This window comes from Mauremys mutica, chromosome 7 (assembly GCF_020497125.1).
Source record: "Mauremys mutica isolate MM-2020 ecotype Southern chromosome 7, ASM2049712v1, whole genome shotgun sequence".
NCBI classification, from domain to species: Eukaryota; Metazoa; Chordata; order Testudines; family Geoemydidae; genus Mauremys; species Mauremys mutica.
The window spans coordinates 75,242,394-75,263,364 of record NC_059078.1 but is presented as its reverse complement, the minus strand read 5'-3'; the positions used below and the strand labels follow the sequence as shown (position 1 = coordinate 75,263,364).

Sequence of the window (20,971 nt, the reverse complement as noted above, 5' to 3'; positions counted from 1 at the left end):
TTGTGATGAACATTAGCATGAAACCTCTGAGGTTTGAAGCCTTCTTTCAGAATCTGGCCTTTTAAATAACTTTTTCCATCTAGATACCCTATTTATCATCTTAGGTGTCCTCTCTTTCTTTGCTGGTATCTAGACCAGAGAATTCTCTCAGAAATTCACTGGCATTAGCACCCTGACAGCAAGATTATCTAGTTATGTAGACTCTCTCCTCAGGCCCTATGCTACCAGCACTCCCAGCTATCTTTGAGACACCACTGACTTCCTGAGGAAACTACAATCCTTTGGTGATCTTCCAGAAAACACCATCCTGGCCACTATGGATGTAGAAGCTCTCTACACCAACATTCCACACAAAGATGGACTACAAGCCATCAGGAATAGCATCCCTGATACCATCACAGCAAACCTGGTGGCTGAACTTTGTGACTTTGTCCTCACCCATAACTATTTCAGGTTTGAGGACAATGTGTACCTTCAAGTCAGCGGGACTGCTGTGGGTACCTGCATTGCCCCTCAGTTTGCCAACATTTTTATGGCTGACTTCAGAACAACACTTCCTCAGCTCTCATCCCCTTACGCCTCTACTCTACTTGCACTACATTGATGACATCTTCATCATCTGGACTCATGGGAAGGAGGCCCTTGAGGAATTCCACCAAGATTTCAATGATTTCCACCCTACCATCAACCTCAGCCTGGACCAGTCCACACAAGAGGTCCACTTCCTAGGTCCACTACAGTGCTAATAAGCGATGATGACATAAACACAACCCTATACCAGAAACCTACTGACCGCTATACTTACCTACATTCCTCCAGCTTTCATCCAGACCACATCACACGATCCATTGTCTACAGCCAAGCGCTAAGATACAACCGTATTTGCTCCGATCCCTCAGACAGAGACAAACACCTACAGAATCTCTATCAAACATTCTTAAAACTGCAATACCCACCTGGTAAAGTGAAGAAACAGACTGACAGAGCCAGAAGGGTATCGAGAAGTCACCTACTACAAGACAGGCCCAACAAAGAAAGTAACAGAACGCCACTAGCCGTCACCTACAGCCCTCAGCTAAAACCTCTTCAGCGCATCATCAGGGATCTACAACCTATCCTGAAGAACGATCCCTCACTCTCTCAGACCTTCGGAGACAGGCCAGTTATCGCCTACAGACAGCCCCCCAACCTGAAGCAAATACTCACCAGCAACTACACAACACACAACAAAAACACCAACCCAGGAACCAAACTCTGCTACAAACCCCAGTGCCAACTCTGTCCAGATATCTATTCAAGAGACACCACTATAGGACCTAACCACATCAGCCATACCATTCGGGGCTCGTTCACCTGCACATCTACCAATGTGATATATGCCATCATGTGCCAGCAATGCCTCTCTGCCATGTACATTGGCCAAACCAGACGGTCTCTATGCAAAAGAATAAATGGACACAAATCTGACATCATTAATCATAATATTCAAAAACCAGTAGAACACTTCAGACTCTCTGGTTACTCAATAACAGACCTAAAAGTGGCAATTCTTCAACAAAAAAACTTCAAAAACAGACTCCAACGTGAAGCTGCAGAACTGGTATTAATTTGAAAACTGGATACCATCAGATTAGGTCTGAATAAAGCCTGAGAGTGGTTGGGTCATTACAAACCCTAAACTTAATTTCCCCAATACTAATTTCTCCCTACGGTTACTTACACCTTCTTGTCAACTGTCTGTAATGGGCCACTCTCATACTACTTCAAAAATTATTTTTCCTCCCTTGGTATCCTGCTGCTAATTGATTTATCTTGTTAGACTGACATCACACTTGGTAAAGCAACCCCCATCCTTTTATGTATTTATACCTGCTCCTGTATTTTTCACTTCATGCATCCAATGAAGTGGGTTCTAGCCCACAAAAGCTTATGTCCAAATAAATGTTAGTCTCTAAGGTGCCACAAGGACTCCTCATTGTTTTTGCTGATACAGACTAACATGGCTACCACTCTGAAACCTGTGTTTACATAGTGATTATTTACAAAGCACATCAAGAGAAATGTTGCTTGCTGCTCAGGAATTTGGAGGAATGGAGCTCAGCGAGTGAAAGGGTACTGCAAACACAAGACTCAACAATGAAAGCAACTGAATACTTTGCCAAAAGTATTGAGCCGACTCAAAAGGAAAATCAGAATATCCGAGTATCAAATCAGAGCCAAGAACATTAGCTCTTTGGGCATTCCAACAAGCTGACACATTGCCAACCTAGTAGAATTTGCAGAAGATGACATTCCTAAACACAAATAATTTTAGTGCAGGACAATGGTATCAGACTGACACTTCCTTGATACACATATTCTCTAGCCACAGAACAGATACCACTGCTGCAACAGAGGGTAGGCTGCAGGGAGCTGCAGAGTCAGCCGTCTTACAAAGGCAATGTTCCTGGGGATCCTGAGTGGATGAAAACACAATGAGCCAGACCCTTAGCTGTTTAAAATTGGCTTAACTTCCTTTGAAGTCAATGAAGTTACACTGATCACACCAGTTGACAATCAGATTGAATATGAAGAAAACACTACAAGAAATGAGCCCAATAATTCTTCAATAAGATTGATTCTAAGAAAGATAAAGAATTTTCCAATCTATACTTAACACTGTAATTTATAGGTAGAAGGTCTCCAGAAACTCCTCACTTCTATACTATGCATTCTTATAGAAAAGTTAATGCTTAAATTCCATTTTTCTTGTTTAGTTGTAATGAGGGCTGAGGGTGGGTGGATTGTGTGAAAAGCCATTATCAGTAATCTGCAAGGGAAATGGGTATCCTCCTCTGGGGAAATATTTTCAAATGACAAGCTGTTTGGTAAACTCTGGTACATTTCTAAAGCACAAATACTATTCTTCCTAATATCTCTGAGCCAGAGATAAAGGGATGATTTAGCATTTTTCAGAGAGAAAGATAAATAGGAAAATTTCTCTTACCTTGCTTCAGTCTGAACACAGTGTAAAACATAAAGTGCTAGACTATCCAACACTTGCTAAAGCCTATGGATGCATTGTACTCATTATCACAGTTTGACCATGAAGAAATAGACAAATCACAAACTCTGATGGCATGTTCAGAATTTATCAGAGGAAAGACAAAGTGTGGGATGAAATCTAGCTACATGGTATTGCCCCTGGAGTTTCACAACTGGCTCAAAATCATACTTTCTGTTTCTTTGTGTGATGATACATCTGAATGCTTACAAGAATTGAACTTCCTCATGCTAGAGGAATTCAACAATGGGGCTGAGATTTTAGCCCTCTATGTGCCTTAAGGATCACCTCCCATCAAGGACCAATGATGATGATGAAGATGAAGAAGAGAAGGTTGGGGTTGCCGCTGCTAACCTTTCATGAGGATTGTCCTGGCCTCTGCCCACTCAGTTCTTCCATCAGATGTCAGTAAACCAATTGGAGGCAGCCTTTCTTCTTCGTTCTCTGCCATTTTGACTATCTTTCTTAACTGAGTGAACAGATCCCCTTCGCTGAGACGGCGGAAATTAATTACAACATCCAAAACAAAGAACTGCAGGGAAATGATAAAAGTCAGAAGGATCACAGACAGATTATATTGAGCTCTGTAAGAAAACATCTTGCTCAATGTGGGATGGCCTGGAGGTGCTGCAGCTCTTCACAGTGAGAATACATGGCTGAGGGAAGTGGTGTGTTAACATGCTGGGGCCTGATACTGTGCCCTCACCTGTGTTTGGGTTTGATACCAGTGTAACTCCACTGACTTCAGTTGAGTGGCTCCTGATTTACACTGGAGTGGGAGCAGAATAAGAACATAAGAATGGCCATACTGGGTCAGACCAAAGGTCCATCCAGCCCAGTATCCTGTCTACTGACAGTGACCAATGCCAGGTGTCCCAGAGAGAGTGAATCTAACAGGTAACGATCAAGTGATCTCTTTCCTGCCATCCATCTCCACCCTCTGACAAACAGAGGCTAGGCACACCATTCCTTGCCCATCCTGGCTAATAGCCATTGATGGACTTAACCTCTATTAATTTATCTAGTTCTCTTTTAATTCCTGTTATAATTCTAGCCTTCACAAAGTTCCAAAGGTTGACTGTGCGCTGTGTGAAGAAGAACTTCCTTTTGTTTTAAACCTGCTGCCCATTAATTTCATTTGGTGCCCCCTAGTTCTTATATTATGGGAACAAGTAAATAACTTTTCCTTATTCACTTTCTCCACACGACTCATGATTGTATAGACCTCTATGATATCCCCCCTTAGTCTCCTCTTTTCCAAGCTGAAAAGTCCTACCCTCTTTAATCTCTCCTCATATGGGACCCGTTCCAAACCCCTAATCATTTTAGTTGCCCTTCTCTGAACCTTTTCTAATGCCAGTATATCTTTTTTGAGATGACGAGACCACATCTGTATGCAGTATTCAAGATGTGGGCGTACCATGGGTTTATATAAGGGCAATAAGATATTCTCCATCTTATTCTCTATCCCTTTTTTAATGATTCCTAACATCCTGTTTGCTTTTTTGACTGCCGCTGCACACTGTGTGGACCTCTTCAGAGAACTATCCATGATGACTCCAAGATCTCTTTCCTGATTAGTTGTAGCCTAATTGTCCCCATCATATTGTATGTATAGTTGGGGTTATTTTTTCCAATGTGCATTACTTTACATTTATCCACATTAAATTTCATTTGCCATTTTGTTGCCCAATCACTTAGTTTTGTGAGATCTTTTTGAAGTTCTTCACAGTCTGGCTTACATTGTTTGAATAAGATTAAAAACACGTGAGCAATTAAAACCAGGAAGCATGTTAATAATTTCCATAGTCCCAGCTCCTTTAAAAATAGCATAGGGATATGCAATACTGTTACGTGTGGAACCCACAGAGCTTTTTATAACCCATTTATTATGTGCTAAATTACGTTGCTTGCTCTCTAAAGTTTTGCCAGCATTCAAAAGCTGACCATTAGTAATTAGTAAACTGTAGAAGATTCAGTGATCTATTGTGGATGGATAAACAACCAGGTGTCTGGATGTTTTTCCAGATTAATCCAAACCACCCTGATAGAGAAACTGACAGGGTCAGATTAAGACCATCTGGGACCTAGATCTACCAGAACTTCCCCTCCTGCCAAAAACAAACCAAAAAACAACAACAAAAAAACCCACACCACAAAAAAGATTACCCAGATTCTTTCCCTCTGATTCCTGACTCTTATCATCCTTCTTCAGCCCCCACAAATAGACTTTCACTGCCAGTTCCTTCCCCATAGACATGTCATTCCTCACTCTTCTCACTACCCATAGGTTCCTTAATCTTCTGCCCTCCGATTATTACTCTTGATTGGCTTGTTGTTCTGTTAAGCCCACACAGGTTGGCAGGCAGAGATTCCAAGGATGCTGCCTTAATCCATCCAGAAAATTTCATGAGTGCAGGATTTCTCATGACATTGCCAATGATTCTGAAACTTCAGCTTTTCATCTCGATTTAGAAAGAAAACAAATGTCAGAATTTTCTGTGGAAGAGAAATGCTGTTTTGTGACCAGCTCTGCTCCTTACAATACATTAAAAAAGCAAAATATTTGCCTTTGGAATGCACCATATTCTACTAAATGTCAGGGACTTGCAAACAAATGCTGTATGGGAGGGGTACTGTACAAGGTCTCTTCTCCTCCCACCCTCACTCTAAATTATACAGGCTGAACACTATGTGGTATGCCAATATACCCAAAAGAGTTTTCAGGTGAAAATATAAACATTTCAGCAAATGCACTTCATATACATTTTTTTGCCTGTGGTGTTGCTTCCCTGCTTGATAAGTGTTTTTATTTGAATGGAAACTAAATTAGTATTTTCCCCAGTCACACATCTCTCCTTGCTCTAGCAGTGTATTCAGAATGTAAGCTGGGCTAGGAAGGGGAAAAAAAACTATGGGAGCTTTTTGTTAAAATGTTGGCAGCACATCACTGATAAGAACTGGGTATGGGCTTCAGGACTGAGTCCAGTGCCATCATCTATCTGTACATTCAGTGAGATCCTGGACCAATGATCGTATTACATTGTTATCAAGCAAATTTATGCATACTCAGTTTCTGAAGGAAAGAGGAAAAGGTTTAAAAACAAAATGCCTACTCACCTGATTGTTACAAGCAACAATGATGTGCTCTGGTTCTGGCATTATGCTGCTTTTCTGGGCCACAAGAGTATCTTTGGTATGGCCTGGAAGACGATAGGAAGAAAAGAGTCCATAGTATTGCTTCATACAGAGAGGATGACCAGACAGCTGTCCACGAGCAAAATCAACAGGTATAGCATTGCTGGAGAGAGAGGAGAGAAACAAAGCCAGAGAAAAGTAGAAAGAGAGAGACAGAAAGAAAAAGAAATCTAATCTGTCCTTTGTTCTGTTACAATTAGATTAGGTACAATACAAATGGAATAATAAAAACAAGATTACAGTGTAAGGAAATAGATGAATTCCCATACCAAAGTTAAATACATCATTCCTGGCAGATTCATGCATATTCATTAGGCAATTTTATTTGCATTCAATGAATATGTTTTTAGAGACTCAAACAATAGCAGGGCATGCAAATCAGTGACTGCAACATATATTCATCATCTGTGAATATACAATACATTTGCACTTTTCATCATCCAGTATAAAATCTTTCACATATGTATCCCCTGCTGATCCAAAAAAAAAAAAAGCCTGTTTTCCACCAAGAGTCCTGAGGTAGGAGTAGGGAGCCTGCTTAAAAGGGACCCCTCAAAACTCTGTAGGATAAATGAAAATCAGATGAACATCTGAAGCTGACATGCACCCTAGAAGGCCATGTGTGCTTTGTACTGGAAGTCCTGGCTAGAGTTGCTTGAATGTTTAAGGGAAACATCTCCATCTCTGGAAATCAGTAGAATGGGCAGGATGGAGGGGAATCATCTGCACAGTGAGGAGTTAATTTAATCCTACCAAACAACTTTGGCCCTTAGAGTGACACATGGAGGAAGTAAATGCTGAAATTTAACAGCTGGATCCTTTTTAATTGCTAGGAGTCTGAGGGGAGATATGATTGCTCTTTATAAATATATCAGAGGGATAAATATCAGGGAGGGAGAGGAATTATTTAAGCTTAGTACCAAAGTGGACACAAGAACAAATGGATATAAACTGGACACTAGAAAGTTTAGACTTGAAATTAGACAAAGGTTTCTAACCATTAGAGGAGTGAAGTTCTGGAAAAGCCTTCCAAGGGGAGTAGTGGGGGCAAAAAACATATCCGGCTTCAAGACTAAGCTTGATAAGTTTATGGAGGGGATGGTATGATGGGATAGCCTAATTTTGGCAATTAATCTTTGATTATTAGTAGGTAAATATGCCCAATGGTGTGTGATGGGATGGGATCTGAGTTACTACAGAGAATTCTTTTCTGGGTGCTGGCTAGTGAGTCTTGCCCACATGCTCAGGGTTTAACTGGTTGCCATATTTGGGGTCAGGAAGGAATTTTCCTCCAGGGCAGATTGGCAGAGGCCCTGGAGGTTTTTCGCCTTCCTCTGCAGCGTGGGGCACGGGTCACTTGCTGGAGGATTCTCTGCACCTTGAGGTCTTTAAACCACAATTTGAGGACTTCAATAACTCAGACATCGGTTAGAGGGTTGTTACAGGAGTGGGTGGGTGAGATTCTGTGGCCTGCGTTGTGCAGGAGGTCAGACTAGATGATCATAGTGGTCCCTTCTGACCTTAAAGTCTATGAACAATACACGCTAAAGTGCCTCTTTAGTGACCAGAACAAAATCTGGTTACTTTGCTGTGGAATATTTTCTTTTCTGATTATGGATTGTAGAACATTGTACTGTCAATGCAGTATAAACTAATGTAGTTGTCATTGTAGGCAGGGGCCAAAGGGAAAATGCTGGTCTTGTGGTTAAGATACTAGATCAGGAGAAAGTTATCTAATTCCCAGGTCTGCCATAGACTTCCTGTATGACTTACTTCCTTGGAAAAGTCACAAAATCTCTCTGTGCCTCAGGTCCTCATCTGTAAAATGGAGATAATAATACCTCCTTCCTTTCCACCCTCTATCTTTGTCTTATCTATTTAGATTGTCAGCACTTTGGGCCAGAGACAGTCTCTTATGTTCTGATGTAGTACAAAGCCCAATGGATTCCCACTCTCATTTTGGGCCTATTTTTACAAGAATAGTAAATAATAACAGTGATGATAAGACAGCCTGTGATTATAATGATTTTAGAAAGGGGTCATTATACTATATTGTTCTGACAAAAAACTTGTACTGATTTAATACACTAAGCTATATTCTTGTGTTATATTTTTGTCTGTTTAAGTTAGGCTTTGTTTGAAATACTTTAACCAGGCAACTGGGCTAGCTACATAACTAAAACTACTGTGACAAAGTTCCTCCTCTACCTTGGTGGGTCCTGTGCTTATTGGCAGATTTCCTCACCTCACAAATTCACCTTGTGGATCAGGAAACAGCCCAGAGACCTTCCCCTCTGGTAGAAACCACAGTCCAGGTCAATTCCTCCTGTGTTTGATCAGGAGTTGGGAGGTTTGGCGGGAACCCAGGCCTGCCCTCTACTCCGGGTTCCAGCCCAGGGCCCTGTGGACTGCAGCTGTCTAGAGTGCCTCCTGGTACAGTTGCAGAACAGATACTACTCCCTGGACTACTTCCCCATGGCCTCCTCCCAACAGCTTCTTTGTCCTCACCACAAGACCTTCCTCCTGATGTCTGATAATGCTTGTACTTCTCAGTCCTCCAGCAGTATGCCTACTCGCTCTCAGCTTCTTTCATACCTCGTGCTCCGAGTTCTTTGCACACACACACTTCCTCTCCTCTGGCCTGACTGGAGTGAGCCCTTTTATAGCATCAGAGGGGCCTTAATCAGAGTGAGGTGCTTAACAGCCTCACCTGACTTTTAGCAGATTAATTAGGGTCAGGTGTTCTCATTAGCCTGGAGCTGCCCCTGCTCTGGTCACTCAGGGAACAGAAAACTGCTTATCCAGTGGCCAGTAGATCTCCCTTCGACTACTCTGCTGTTCCCAACTGGCCTGGGTCTATCACACTACATACAAGTAAAAGCTGTGTTATCTTGCACTTTATCAACCAGAAAGCTCTATTAACCGGCATTTCTGATATTTCCCAATACAAATCTACAATCTAGTAACCGGGACTAGTATACTGCCCAGGAGGTCATGCAACTGCATATTCCGCACTCTAGTTTTATGCAAAGGAGGCAGAAGACAAGTAATCAAGCTGATACCAGGGATTTATTCAAAACACCAGCTTCCAGGGTATGTCATAGGGTCATTACACATTCAGCCCAATCTCCTACACCTTCTACATCTACAAGGATAATTGATGTTGATAATGATGATGCCAAGGCACTGCAAGATCCTGAAGTGCCTTCTGAATCATCAAAGATCAAATTATGTTCAGTATAGTTTTAGTGTTTAAATGTATTTTTAGTGATCTGGGTATCCGCCATGAGCTGCCCATAGTGATATGTAGTGTCATAAGATAACCTACAATATAGAAAACTTTACCTGTATACACCTGAGTGCTTCAAGAAACCAACCAACCAACTCCAGTACTACTACTAGATTGGTAAGTACAGTACCTTTATACTATTTTATATTTTATTCATTTTATTGTATTCTATGTCTTTGAAAATTGGTATTCCATTGGTAAGTATAGCTCTTAGGTAACCAGAATTTTTGACTAACCGGCACCATCATTCCCCCAACATGCCAGATAAAGCTTTACTGTACCTTGGAAAGTTATGAACTGCTTTTGCATACTAGTTTTGTGCCTATTGTGTTTACCTATGCAGTGATTCAAAAGATGCTAGGATTACATTGACTATCCTATGGCAGTAACAGGGCAACAATGGATATTGGAATATTAATAGTTATAATGAGGAAATATTAGTGTTGGTACCCAAAGGTGAGCAACAACAGTAGAACTTCTAGAAAAGGGAGTAAATAACTATTAAAGTGAGGCTAGGAATCCTGTGACGAGTCTTCTTTAGATCAAGGAACCCAGGTCAAAATATTAAAGATAAAATGTTACATCTTTGCTAAGCAATATGTATTACTAGCTCTTCAGAGATGCATATCAAGCTGTCATGTAAAGATGTAGTGACAAAGTAGTTTATAACATGTCAACATCTGCATTTTTAGATATGCAGATATGGCATACAGTTCTATAGTTTATCTTAGACAAAAGCACATGTTCCTGAGCAACCAAGAATAGTTTCAGACTTTGAAGGAAAAAAATCCAACAACTCCTTCCAATTTCTTTTCTTATAGTCAATTCACAGGTGGTGAGATTAGGGTGACCAGATGTCACGATTTTATAGGGACAGTCCCGATATTTGGGGCTTTTTCTTATATAAGCACCTATTGCCCCTCTCCCACCTCCTGTCCCGATTTTTTACACTTTCTATTTGGTCACCCTAGGTGAGACCTCAGATGGCTAAATATCGACTTTGCCTTTCCCTGGCCCAAATGAATACTGGTCAGGATGCGTGACAAGGGGGCTCTCATTATCCCATGATTGAAAATGTTCCATTCCTCCGTTATGGTGCAGTGTACTGTGCATTGGTTGTCTGCCACATTGCACTCTTTGGGTGGATGCATTTCAGTGGTACTGCTGGAATGTAGTTTGTGAAATTCTTTTCGATGAATGGTGCTATATACGTAAAATACTGTTATTAATAGTACAGTTCTCAAGGACTGCTGGAGATATTTTCTTACATTTACATTTTCCATGTACAACAGGAAAAATGGATTACAACTTTTTTGGTTAAATACCAGCAGTAGAACCTGGGTGTGATTAGGCTTGTGGGGTTTATTATTTTGGGATGGGGTAGGGGATGTCTATTAACAAATTAACCATGGTGAAGAGGCAAATATCAGAAATATGGAAAATTGTACAGATACTTGTGAGGGAGTTTACCAATCTGGTGGTTCTCAAGTAATACGCAGGGGTGTTGGCAAACTTTGCTATGACACACCACACAACAGAAACACTAACCCAGGAACCAATCCCTGCAACAAACCCCGGTGCCAACTCTGTCCGCATATCTATTCAAGGGACACCATCATAGGACGTAACCACATCAGCCACACCATCAGGGACTTATTCACCTGCACATCTACCAATGTGATATATGCCATCATGTGCCAGCAACGCCCCTCTGCCATTTACATTGGCCATACTGGACCATCTCTACGCAAAAGAATAAATGGATACAAATCAGACATCAAGAATTGTAACATTCCAAAACCTAGGAAAGCACTTCAATCTCCCAGACACCCAGTAACAGCTTTAAAATGGCCATTCTTCAACAAAAAATCTTCAAAAACAGACTTCAGTGAGAAACTGCAGAACTGGAATTAATTTGCAAACTTGACACCATCAAATTAGGCCTGAATAAAGACTGTGAGTGGTTGGGTCACTACAAAAAGTAAAAAGAACAGGAGTACTTGTGGCACCTTAGAGACTAACAAATTTATTTGAGCATAAGCTTTTGTGGGCTACAGCCCACTTCATAGGATGCATAAGGTGCCACAAGTACTCCTGGTTTTTTTGCAGATACAGACTAACACAGCTGCTACTCTGAAACCTACAAAAAGTAATTTTCTCTCTGACAGTCACCCCTTCTTGTCAACTGTTGGGAATGGGTCACATCCATCATGATTGAATAGGCCACGTCACCACTGGCCCTCCACTTGGTAAGACAACTCCCATCTTTTCATGTGCTGTATATTTATACCTACCTACTGTATTTTTCACTCCATGCATCTGATGAAGTGGGTTATAGCCCACAAAAGCTTATGCCCAAATAAATTTGTTAGTCTCTAATGTGCCACAAGGACTCTTCCTTATTTTTGCTATGACACTGCCACACATTGATCTGCAGTTGGAGAGGATGGACTCCTTAGGTAGGTCTATTGTAGATTGAACTGTGTATCTGACAGATGACTGACATGACTTATGAAGAATCCTCATCTGGCACCTCATATTGTAGTAATAAAGGAGAAGCATGTAGAGCTACCATGGAGTTGCCAAAGCTACCAAACCTGAACCATTTCAATTCCTAACATTAGAGTGGTCCAATGAATTATGGCCTAATGTAGCGTGCTTTTGGACACCTCCAAGCAATCCTAACCAGAGCTCTTTATATTTGTAGTCAGTCAGTGATTCTATTCCAAAATACTTACGCATCCAGTAAAGCTTTATAATCCAGCACTCCTGAAATGAGATTAGCAGCAAACCTGTAAGTAAAAAATAGAAATAACCTCACTCTTTTGCCATGCAGCAACATGGTGCCATTTCTGGGAGTTCAGTCTGAGCCCGAGAAGGCCCATAAAGATCAATTATGCTCTACACTAGTGGTTCTCAAACTTTTTTTCTGCAGACCACTTGAAAATTTCTGAGGGTCTCGGCAGACCACTTAATGATCTTTCCAAAAGTTGTTTGTACCGTTAACTAACTATTGTAATGCACTTTGGATAAAAGCGCTATATTACAAAAAAAAAATTATTTTGTTCTACAAATAAAAGCGCACAACTCATATTTTAATATCAGTAGTCTTACCTTTCTAATGTGATGGATGTGCCCTCTCTCCCCCGCTGCGGCAACCCCTGAGCTGGGGCTGGGAAGGAGGGGGGTCTCTTCCCCACCCCAGCAGCCACAGAGCTGAGGCTGGGAAGGAGGGCCATCTCTCCCTGGCAACCACAGCCCTGGAGCTGGGGAAAGTTGCCTGTTTCTCTGGCCACTGCAGCCCTGCATGTCCCAAATTCCCCCCACCCCCTCTTCTCACCCCACTGCTTACCCTCTATTCCCCCCAAGCCACCTCCTCACCTTACATGTGTGTTTTCTCCAGGGTCCAGGCACCTAATTAGTGGAGCCACGCCTGCATGGCTCCATTAATTAGGTGGGTGGCCCTTCATTCTCTCGTGTGCAGCCATCCAGAGAGAACTATCCGCAGACCACCTGAATGGAGCTTGCGGTCCACACTGGTGGTCCACGGACCACTGTTTGAGAACCTCTGCTCTACAGCATGACAGAGTCTGCCTCTTGGCAAGAAAGGGAAAAAAACCTATGATTAATTTTAACATACACATGCAGAGGAAGAATTAGTTGACTAGTGTATATAATTAGTGTTATGTATTTTTATGAGCATAGTGCCTAGTCATGGACCAGGACCCCATTGTACTAGGTGCTATACAAACACAGAACAAAATGACAGTCCCTGCACCACAGAGTTTACAATCATGTAGTGATACTCCTTATTTAACAATTAAACAAAATTAGACTGGATACCACAAGAGGATACTTGGAAGTAGTTGTTTACAGAACAGGATGGGGGCTGCATCCTTGATAGGAGCCTCAGCAATATAAATGCTTAAGTATATAAACGACTGCAGGGCAGGAACATTATTTCCTCAGACCGCCCATTTGCTATGTTTCTGAATGGGATCCTCTATGTTAAAAGTGTTTGTTTGTTATGGGTCATATGCATTAGAGAAATGCAAAACGTAGTTTCATAGAAAAGAATGTGCACAGTGAACCTATTCAGTAACAAGAGGAAGCACATTTATTCTAATGTTTAGAGTAGGTTTAAAAAAAGTCATGGTGCTCTGTCTATGCAAAATTTTAATATAATACAGAGCAGCTTCAAGGTTCTGGTTGTTTTTTTTAAATTATAACAGCATAAATTCATATGCAATTTACTCTTTCAGTAATGTGCAGCTGGAAAGTGCTAAAAGCAAAGAGGAAATCTGCAATATTTGAAAGTAGATTTGCTTTGTATTGCTGTTTAAAAAGGGGGAAATGATTTGGCAAAGGTTGAGAACTGGAAGCTTACTTTTGAATAGCATCTGGGGATGTATATTGTGTACTTGGCTTGTATAAACTTTGTTTATTCTTTATGTTTTCACTTTTTAAAATAAAGTTAGCCACCCCTATATCCATATAGGGAAATGGTCAACACCAAAAATGTTCTTTGGATGCTGGTGATTTTAGAAGCAACACGGCTCCAGAATTAATTGGTTATATGTGCAGCAGCAGGTATAATCAGGAGTAATGCGATTACTTTTTGACATAAAGTAATTTTTGAAAACACTGTCTGTTAAAGAGATCCTTCTCCCCCCAACCCTGTTTTCTTATCTGTCAGTCAGCTCTGCTGGTTGTATATAGCCTAATTCTTCATGAGCCCCAGAAATGATTTTCTTGTAGCTCATGTTTTAATATTGTATCTCCAAGTTCTTTTCTTTGGGCTCTGCAGCAGTCTTCTCCATTAATCTGTTATCCTGATCAATGACAACAAAGCACTGACTGTTGCTTTAGAATGGATTTTATTGTATTGTCGGAGGGTGTTGATTTCTCGATACTAGTTCTTGGTAACCCAGTTGTTTCCATTGCACTTTCAGGTTGTTTTGACATGAGCAAAGTTAGTGCCCACTTTCCAGTGCCTTGGGGTACATGGTGGGAGATTGGGCAGTATACTAACTTTTGGGCTTATATTTTTCCATACTCATCAGTCCCCAGGAGATGCTAAACTGAGCACAAATGTTTTTCCTGCATGGCACAAAGACCTCAAATTAGGGTGGCTGACATGTAGGGCTCTGCTACAGCTTGCTGAGCTGTAACTGTAGCATATTGGAGACTGTTCAACTCTAAACAACATGCATTTCTTTTCCCAGGAAAGAGCTCTGATTTGGGAAAGTATATGATGAGAAGTTTAAGATGCTTCACAAATCTCCCTAGTTTTAAAAGTTCCGCCCGTATATTTTGTCTAAAATGATAAATGTGATGCCAAAATTTTCTATTTAAAGTATAATTCTTAATTTAAGGTTTCTGCATGAGTGAAATTAGAAGCTGTACGGTAGGGAGCGGTTTAATGACAGGCACCCTCATTTGTTTAAACAAGCTGGTTATCTGTTTGCCAGAGCAGCATATTTAAAGGGTTTTTTTCAGAGGCAAAAGCTGTGGTCTTTAATACGTTACCTCAGATGGTCATTCACATCCTTGAAATGTTGACGGGCAAAGATAATTGCAGGGCTGGAATTGACTGGAAGAGCCAACCGGTTGTTGAGGTACATGTCATCCAACCAGTAGTTAAACACCTAAGGGAAGGGGAGGAAACCTCTTACAACCAAGTAAAATTGTGTGCGTGCGTGTGTGCGTGTGTGCGTGTGTGCGTGTGTGTGTAGGTGGTTGGTGGCACAATGCGTCAAATGTGGGCTTTGATTAATGGGGCCATTAATCATTTTCAGTCTGGGCTCAGTGGTCTCAGCTCACTCTAAATCAGCCACAAATCCATTATCCTATCATTCAATCTATGGTAATTTACAGTGTGCACCATAAAAAAATAAACAAGTTTATTGTATTATTACCTATATATTTGTTCACAGCCAACTATTTTTAAAGAAACAATGGTAAGTGTTTCTTTCTTAATGACAACAACTGTATGTTCAAGGATGGGTAGAATTTAACCAATGTAGGCTTTCCTTATGCAGAGAGTTGCTACAAATGTTGGTTGATATTGCCTACATGCTATTTTTATTATCTATCAAGCACCTTCAGTGTACTTACTGCTGTGCAGTATGTAGAGATATACATAGCACCAGCAAACTTAATAATCTAAGGCCCTGATCCTGCAGATAATAGTGGATGGGTGGAATTCTGAGCCTGCACAGAACCCTATAATAGTCAATGGGGCTTCATGCATGTGCAGCAGTCCACTTACATGCCATCAGTTGCAAGATCAGGGCCCAAATAAGACAGACAATATAGTTAAAAACGAACAACAGGACCTAAATTTTCAAAAGTGACTAGTGATTCTCGGTGCCTGAGTTTTTGGATGCCTAATGTGAGAAACCTCAAAGAGACTGATTTTAAGAGGGGGATGGTACTTGGCATTATTTGATCATTGAGACTATTTGAAGTGGGGAACTCCAAAACTGGGTCATCTAAAACACCAGTCATTTGAAAATTTAGGTCCACGTGACCATGTGAAGGTCAAAATTTCAAAGCATGGGGTGTTTGCTTGTTTTTTAATTTAACAAATTTGTAGGTGGATTATGCCATTGAGAGGTGGGGAGAGAAGCACATCAACTGCTGGCATGTTGGAGTGTGATTGTTATCAGTACTTGGCCCATACAAGCACAAGTAATGACCTCCTAAGCATTTGTGTACAGAAGTTGAAAGTACAACAAAGACATTTTCATATCCCCAGCCACTATTTCATGCTATTGCTGATCACCATGTTTTGAAAGACAGAGAGTTGTTTGGAAAATCAAGTTGTCTGTCTGAATTTAGCAGACACGCTTTGAGTACAGTAAATATAAACAGAGAAATTATGCAAAACTAATTATAAATTTATGCATCTGCTGAAAAAGATTTCCTTTGAGATTTTTTTCAACATTATTGGAACAGATGCTGAAAATAACTCCTTCCCCCACATTCCCTGGAGTCTTTAGGAGAAGAGGCCAAAGCTTTATTCCTGGGAAGTTAAATTCCAAATTAAAATAACTCTAGTTTGTCTTAACAATTGAATTATTACTTTTACCAGCCAGCCTGGATGTTGTGATATTTCAGAAAAGCCTTGTATGTGGCTCATCTATAATTCTTGTACCCTTCAGGTGGGTCACATTTCTTATTTGAATGATCAGCTCACTCCTTAAATAGTTATTAGAAACCCTTTTTATTTAATAAATGTATTTTTTCTCCAACCAAGAAGATTAATTATTATTTTAGGAACAGAATAACAAAAGGAGATTTGACCATTCAGTGCAGCTTGCAGATGATATCTACGTGTAGTCTGTACAGTAGGGAGAGAATTTTTACTTGGAATGCGTCGGCTTTTAAAATCCAGCTGTTGTGACATCATTACAATCTAGGTCTGAATACAGGAACACTTTAATTGTTTAAAGGTTCATGTGGATCATATCACTAAAGCTGGGGGAAAATTCTGGCCTCACTGAAGTCAAGGGCAAAACTTCCATTGACTTTAGTGGGACCAGGATTTCACCCTCTTCCTAGATGATATGGATAAACCTTAATACATACCATTTAGTTACAATTCCTGTCACTCATTCATTATCCAATATGCTGTCACTACTGCCATTTTTCAGATTGGCCAGTAGAGACAGCTTCAGAATGGATGGCCTGTAACTGTCTGCAAAGATCAAACACAATTTATCCATAACATATTGAACTTTTCCTGCTTTAGGGAGCAGAAACCTAGATTGTTTAAAGATTGAGGCCTTCAGCATGGAGCATACAATTTTTTTTCCTGCAAAGAAGGTATTTTAGGCAAACCTTTTGACACTCTATACAGAAAGGCAAATAATAGTCTTCTTTAAAACCATGTTCCCCATGTATACAGCCCAGAATAATTTGATTTGCTCAGAGATCAGACAGAATTGGTACCCAATAGTACACCATGCCCACATTCCTTTTGTAGCCCCATCAATTTGTGAAAAATGTAAACTTTTTTTTTTAAACAAAAAATTTCTAGTGCCCACAGCTGCCCAGAGAGCCTTCCAAAAGGGATATAGCACTCTCTGCCTGTGTGTGCAAATAGCTTTAAATGACGGCTCTGAGAGTTGTGAACGGCCCTCATCCATCCTACTGAGTTGTTGACCCTGAAGTCTAATGATGGCATTGCAAATATCTACATTTTTAACAATGTTAGTGGCTAATCATTTTAGAAACATTCCAGTTTACCCTTCTGGGATTGTGGATAGAAGATGAATAAAAGCACCAGCACATTTTAATCTAGTCTAATCTCCTGGACTTGATCCAAAAAGGTGACCTGATTTATAGCAACCTGATATAAAGGTTATTCGTGTAAATCATGTAGGACATCACAAATAACTTACAAATGAGCAGCCTCACACACAAGCCATTCTTTTTCTAATGTGCATTTGCTTACCCAGTTTCCAGTCTTCTCCCTTTTATCTAGAAGTTTTTGCTGTAAGGATTCTCCTAGGCCTCCTGCAACTCCAAATTGTTCCACTATGGCCTTGGTCTTCCTAAATTGCTCCTCTGGAATCAAGTGTTTCACGCATTGTAGGTACATGTGCAAGGTCTGTTGCAGTGGAGGCACCGGAAGCTTGGGCAGTGTCTAATCATAAAAAGATGGAGCAGTAAATAATTGTATGTATTTGTAGTATTTCTTTGTTTTTGGTTGAGTTACAACAGATGGTGTGAATATTTTAGAGGAATATATAGGTTCGGATTGGATCTTGGGTTTGAGATGTTATTATCTGAGACCAAGCCCATACTCCTAGCTTTGGCCAAATGTCATTTCTATCACATATTTTTTTTGCACTAACTGCTATAGAAATAGCATAAAAATGTTTTTTCTTCTTTGTATTAGAAAGATGAGCCAGATGAAGGCAATGCATAAAGAAATCTCCCAGGAAGAGTTAAAGTTCTCCTTAAGGGAAGCCTTCCTGATGGCGCTGGAATCTTACCAAGTTTAACTGAAAAGATGCAGAGATTCCTTTGGAATTAGTTGGTGCTGCCCTCAACGTGCAGATTGATTGTCAGGGACAGATGCACAGAGCTTTTCTTTGAGGGTGACTAAAAGGGGAAATATTGGAGGACCACATGGCCTATTTCTCTAGAAAAGGTTTCAGCCACCTTAAAAAACTTCCCTTTTGAACCCCTTTAATTTTCCTAGGGAGATTCCTTTAGTATCTACTGTCTATGTCTGACACATCTTTCTAGTAAATCTGCATGCCATGTGCAGTGTCAATGAATTCCAATGGGATCCGTGTATATTTTACATTAGTGGTATCTCGTAGCAGTTGTGGTTTTGAACATTGTGGGTGTAACTGCGTCACTTCAGTGGAGTTGGATCAGTGATGATGTTGACCCAAGATAAGTTGGGTGTAAGATCTCTGATGAAGAGCATAGTTAGTTGTCTATGCAATAATGAACCAAAGGTGGCTCTCAAACAGCATTCCTTAGTGTTCTCATGCATTACTTTTGGACATTATCACTTTGTTTTATAGGTTGGAATTCAACCAAACAAATATGAGCTTTCATGACAAATAAAAAGAGCAGAGAAGTATGGTGGAGGGGGCAAACAAAGCGGAGATCCATGGAAGGATGGAAAAATATGAAAGATTTTGAGTCTATCAGAAATTACAAGTGTAGTTCCCAGAGAGGTGTACGGTGGCCTCAGAGTGCTGAAATTGATTTTCACCTAGTGAAGTCATCCAGACCCACCCATTAGTATTTCTCATACAATGGGATGTTTGTGTGGATCAGTTCTTATAATAGATATTCATTCTTTTGTTTTGGCTTTCTTCTGTTTCATAAACAGGCAGTCTTCAGATTGCTTTTCCCTATTTGATGTACTAGAAATTCATTTTTAACAGGTTTGTTCCTTTATCAGGGAAAATATGTGCATGAGAGAGAGCTGTGCTCTGAGCCGAGAACATGGAACTCTGAGTTCAAATCCCAGCTCTACCACTGCCACCCAACGCTGCAGGGAAAGTCACCACTTTGTCTCCATTTCCCCATCTGTAAAATGGAGATACTACTTAGCTACCCATGAAACATGTGATGGGATGAATTAATTGATGAAGTTGAGGGCCAGATTAGCCTGTAATGCATCTATATACATCATAAGTGAACAAGTAATTAAGCGGTCTCATTGTGATTTTTGTCCATTTGGTGCACAATACAGGCATACAACCTCGTCTGGAATTTATTTGAGCAGTTCAGTGGTAATGGGCATGGAAATTTGTATGTCCTGGTGATGTCAGATACTCTGGTTCCATCGTGTTTTGTCCAAGTAACGTTGCTGTTAGTTTCATGTCTTTACTAAGGCCAAAAGTTTCACACGTGATGGACTTAGCTAACTAATTTGGGGCTAACTAACTCATCTGAATTTCTGGCCTAAGCTTCCTAAATCAATGTATTAACTCTTTAATATTTTTACCCAGCTGTCTCACAGATGAGTTGTATGTGAGAAACTGATAGGTGGCCTGTACTAGTAAGAAATTAATATTGGCCATTTCAGACTTTGTTGTAAAGAATCTGCTCTATTTTTTTTGTTGGTCTCTGTTTCTCCATCTGTAGAATGTGGATAATAATACATAACTACCTAGTAATGCTCACAGGGGCCTGGTGAGGATAAATTGTTTGTATTTTGAATACGAAAAGTGCTAAGACTAGTTTAAGGTCTTGATACTAGACTGTTGCAAGTGATCATTGTTTTCCAAAAATCAAGAAACGAGGTCAGGAATAGTGTTTGTATTTATCACTGAGTTTCAGTGATAACACTGCTCCTATCGATAATAATTAAAAATCATCTTTCTTTAATCCAACTCTGTTTTATTTTTGTCCAAAACCAGTCACTTACTGTCACATCTTTGCTGGATGCATCTTTCTCCTTCTGTGTGGGTTTCTCTAGCACAGGCATCCTTGCATTTCTTTTGATATCTTTTACTGAGGCCAGAAATTGAAGCCACTTGGGGGCACTTACGGAGCAGCACACCTCGGTTCTGGAAATGGAAAAGATTTAAAGCCAAGTAGGTGACAGTTATTACCAAAATGTGCACAATATATAGTGTTCCCCATGCAAACATACACTGAAGCTTAAGAATGCAAAGTTGAAGAGAAACAGAACTACAATATCTAAAGTAAACTGAATCGAATCCTTTGAATATTACTTTGTCATTCAATTTGTTGCATTTCTCTATAAATTCATTTCTATAGAAATATCCCATGTATGTAATGGGTTCTCTTTTGCCAGTTTTGATGCGCTTTATTTTGTTAGTCTAATTTACTTCAGAGTATGTCACACCATTTCAGAGTAAGGCCTGGTCTGCAGAAAGCTTTTGTACTAGTATAACTATGTCAATCAGGGGTGTGACTTTTTGCTAACATAGTTATAC

At 40.3% G+C, this 20,971-nt stretch overlaps 1 protein-coding gene across 1 annotated transcript in view; it reads right to left on the bottom strand.

Annotated features, from left to right (window-relative positions):
* Positions 1-20,496, bottom strand: part of CHAT (choline O-acetyltransferase) — a 42,508-nt gene extending 22,012 nt beyond the window's left edge. Inside the window, exons 1-6 of the mRNA XM_045025340.1 lie at positions 20,437-20,496; positions 17,992-18,183; positions 15,060-15,178; positions 12,269-12,322; positions 6,164-6,344; positions 3,398-3,575 (exon numbers count right to left, since the gene is read on the bottom strand). Of these exons, the coding sequence (XP_044881275.1) occupies positions 3,398-3,575; positions 6,164-6,344; positions 12,269-12,322; positions 15,060-15,178; positions 17,992-18,183; positions 20,437-20,496 (784 nt within the window). The remainder of the gene's footprint in view (positions 1-3,397; positions 3,576-6,163; positions 6,345-12,268; positions 12,323-15,059; positions 15,179-17,991; positions 18,184-20,436) is intronic.
* Between the last annotated feature and the right edge of the window lie 475 nt (positions 20,497-20,971).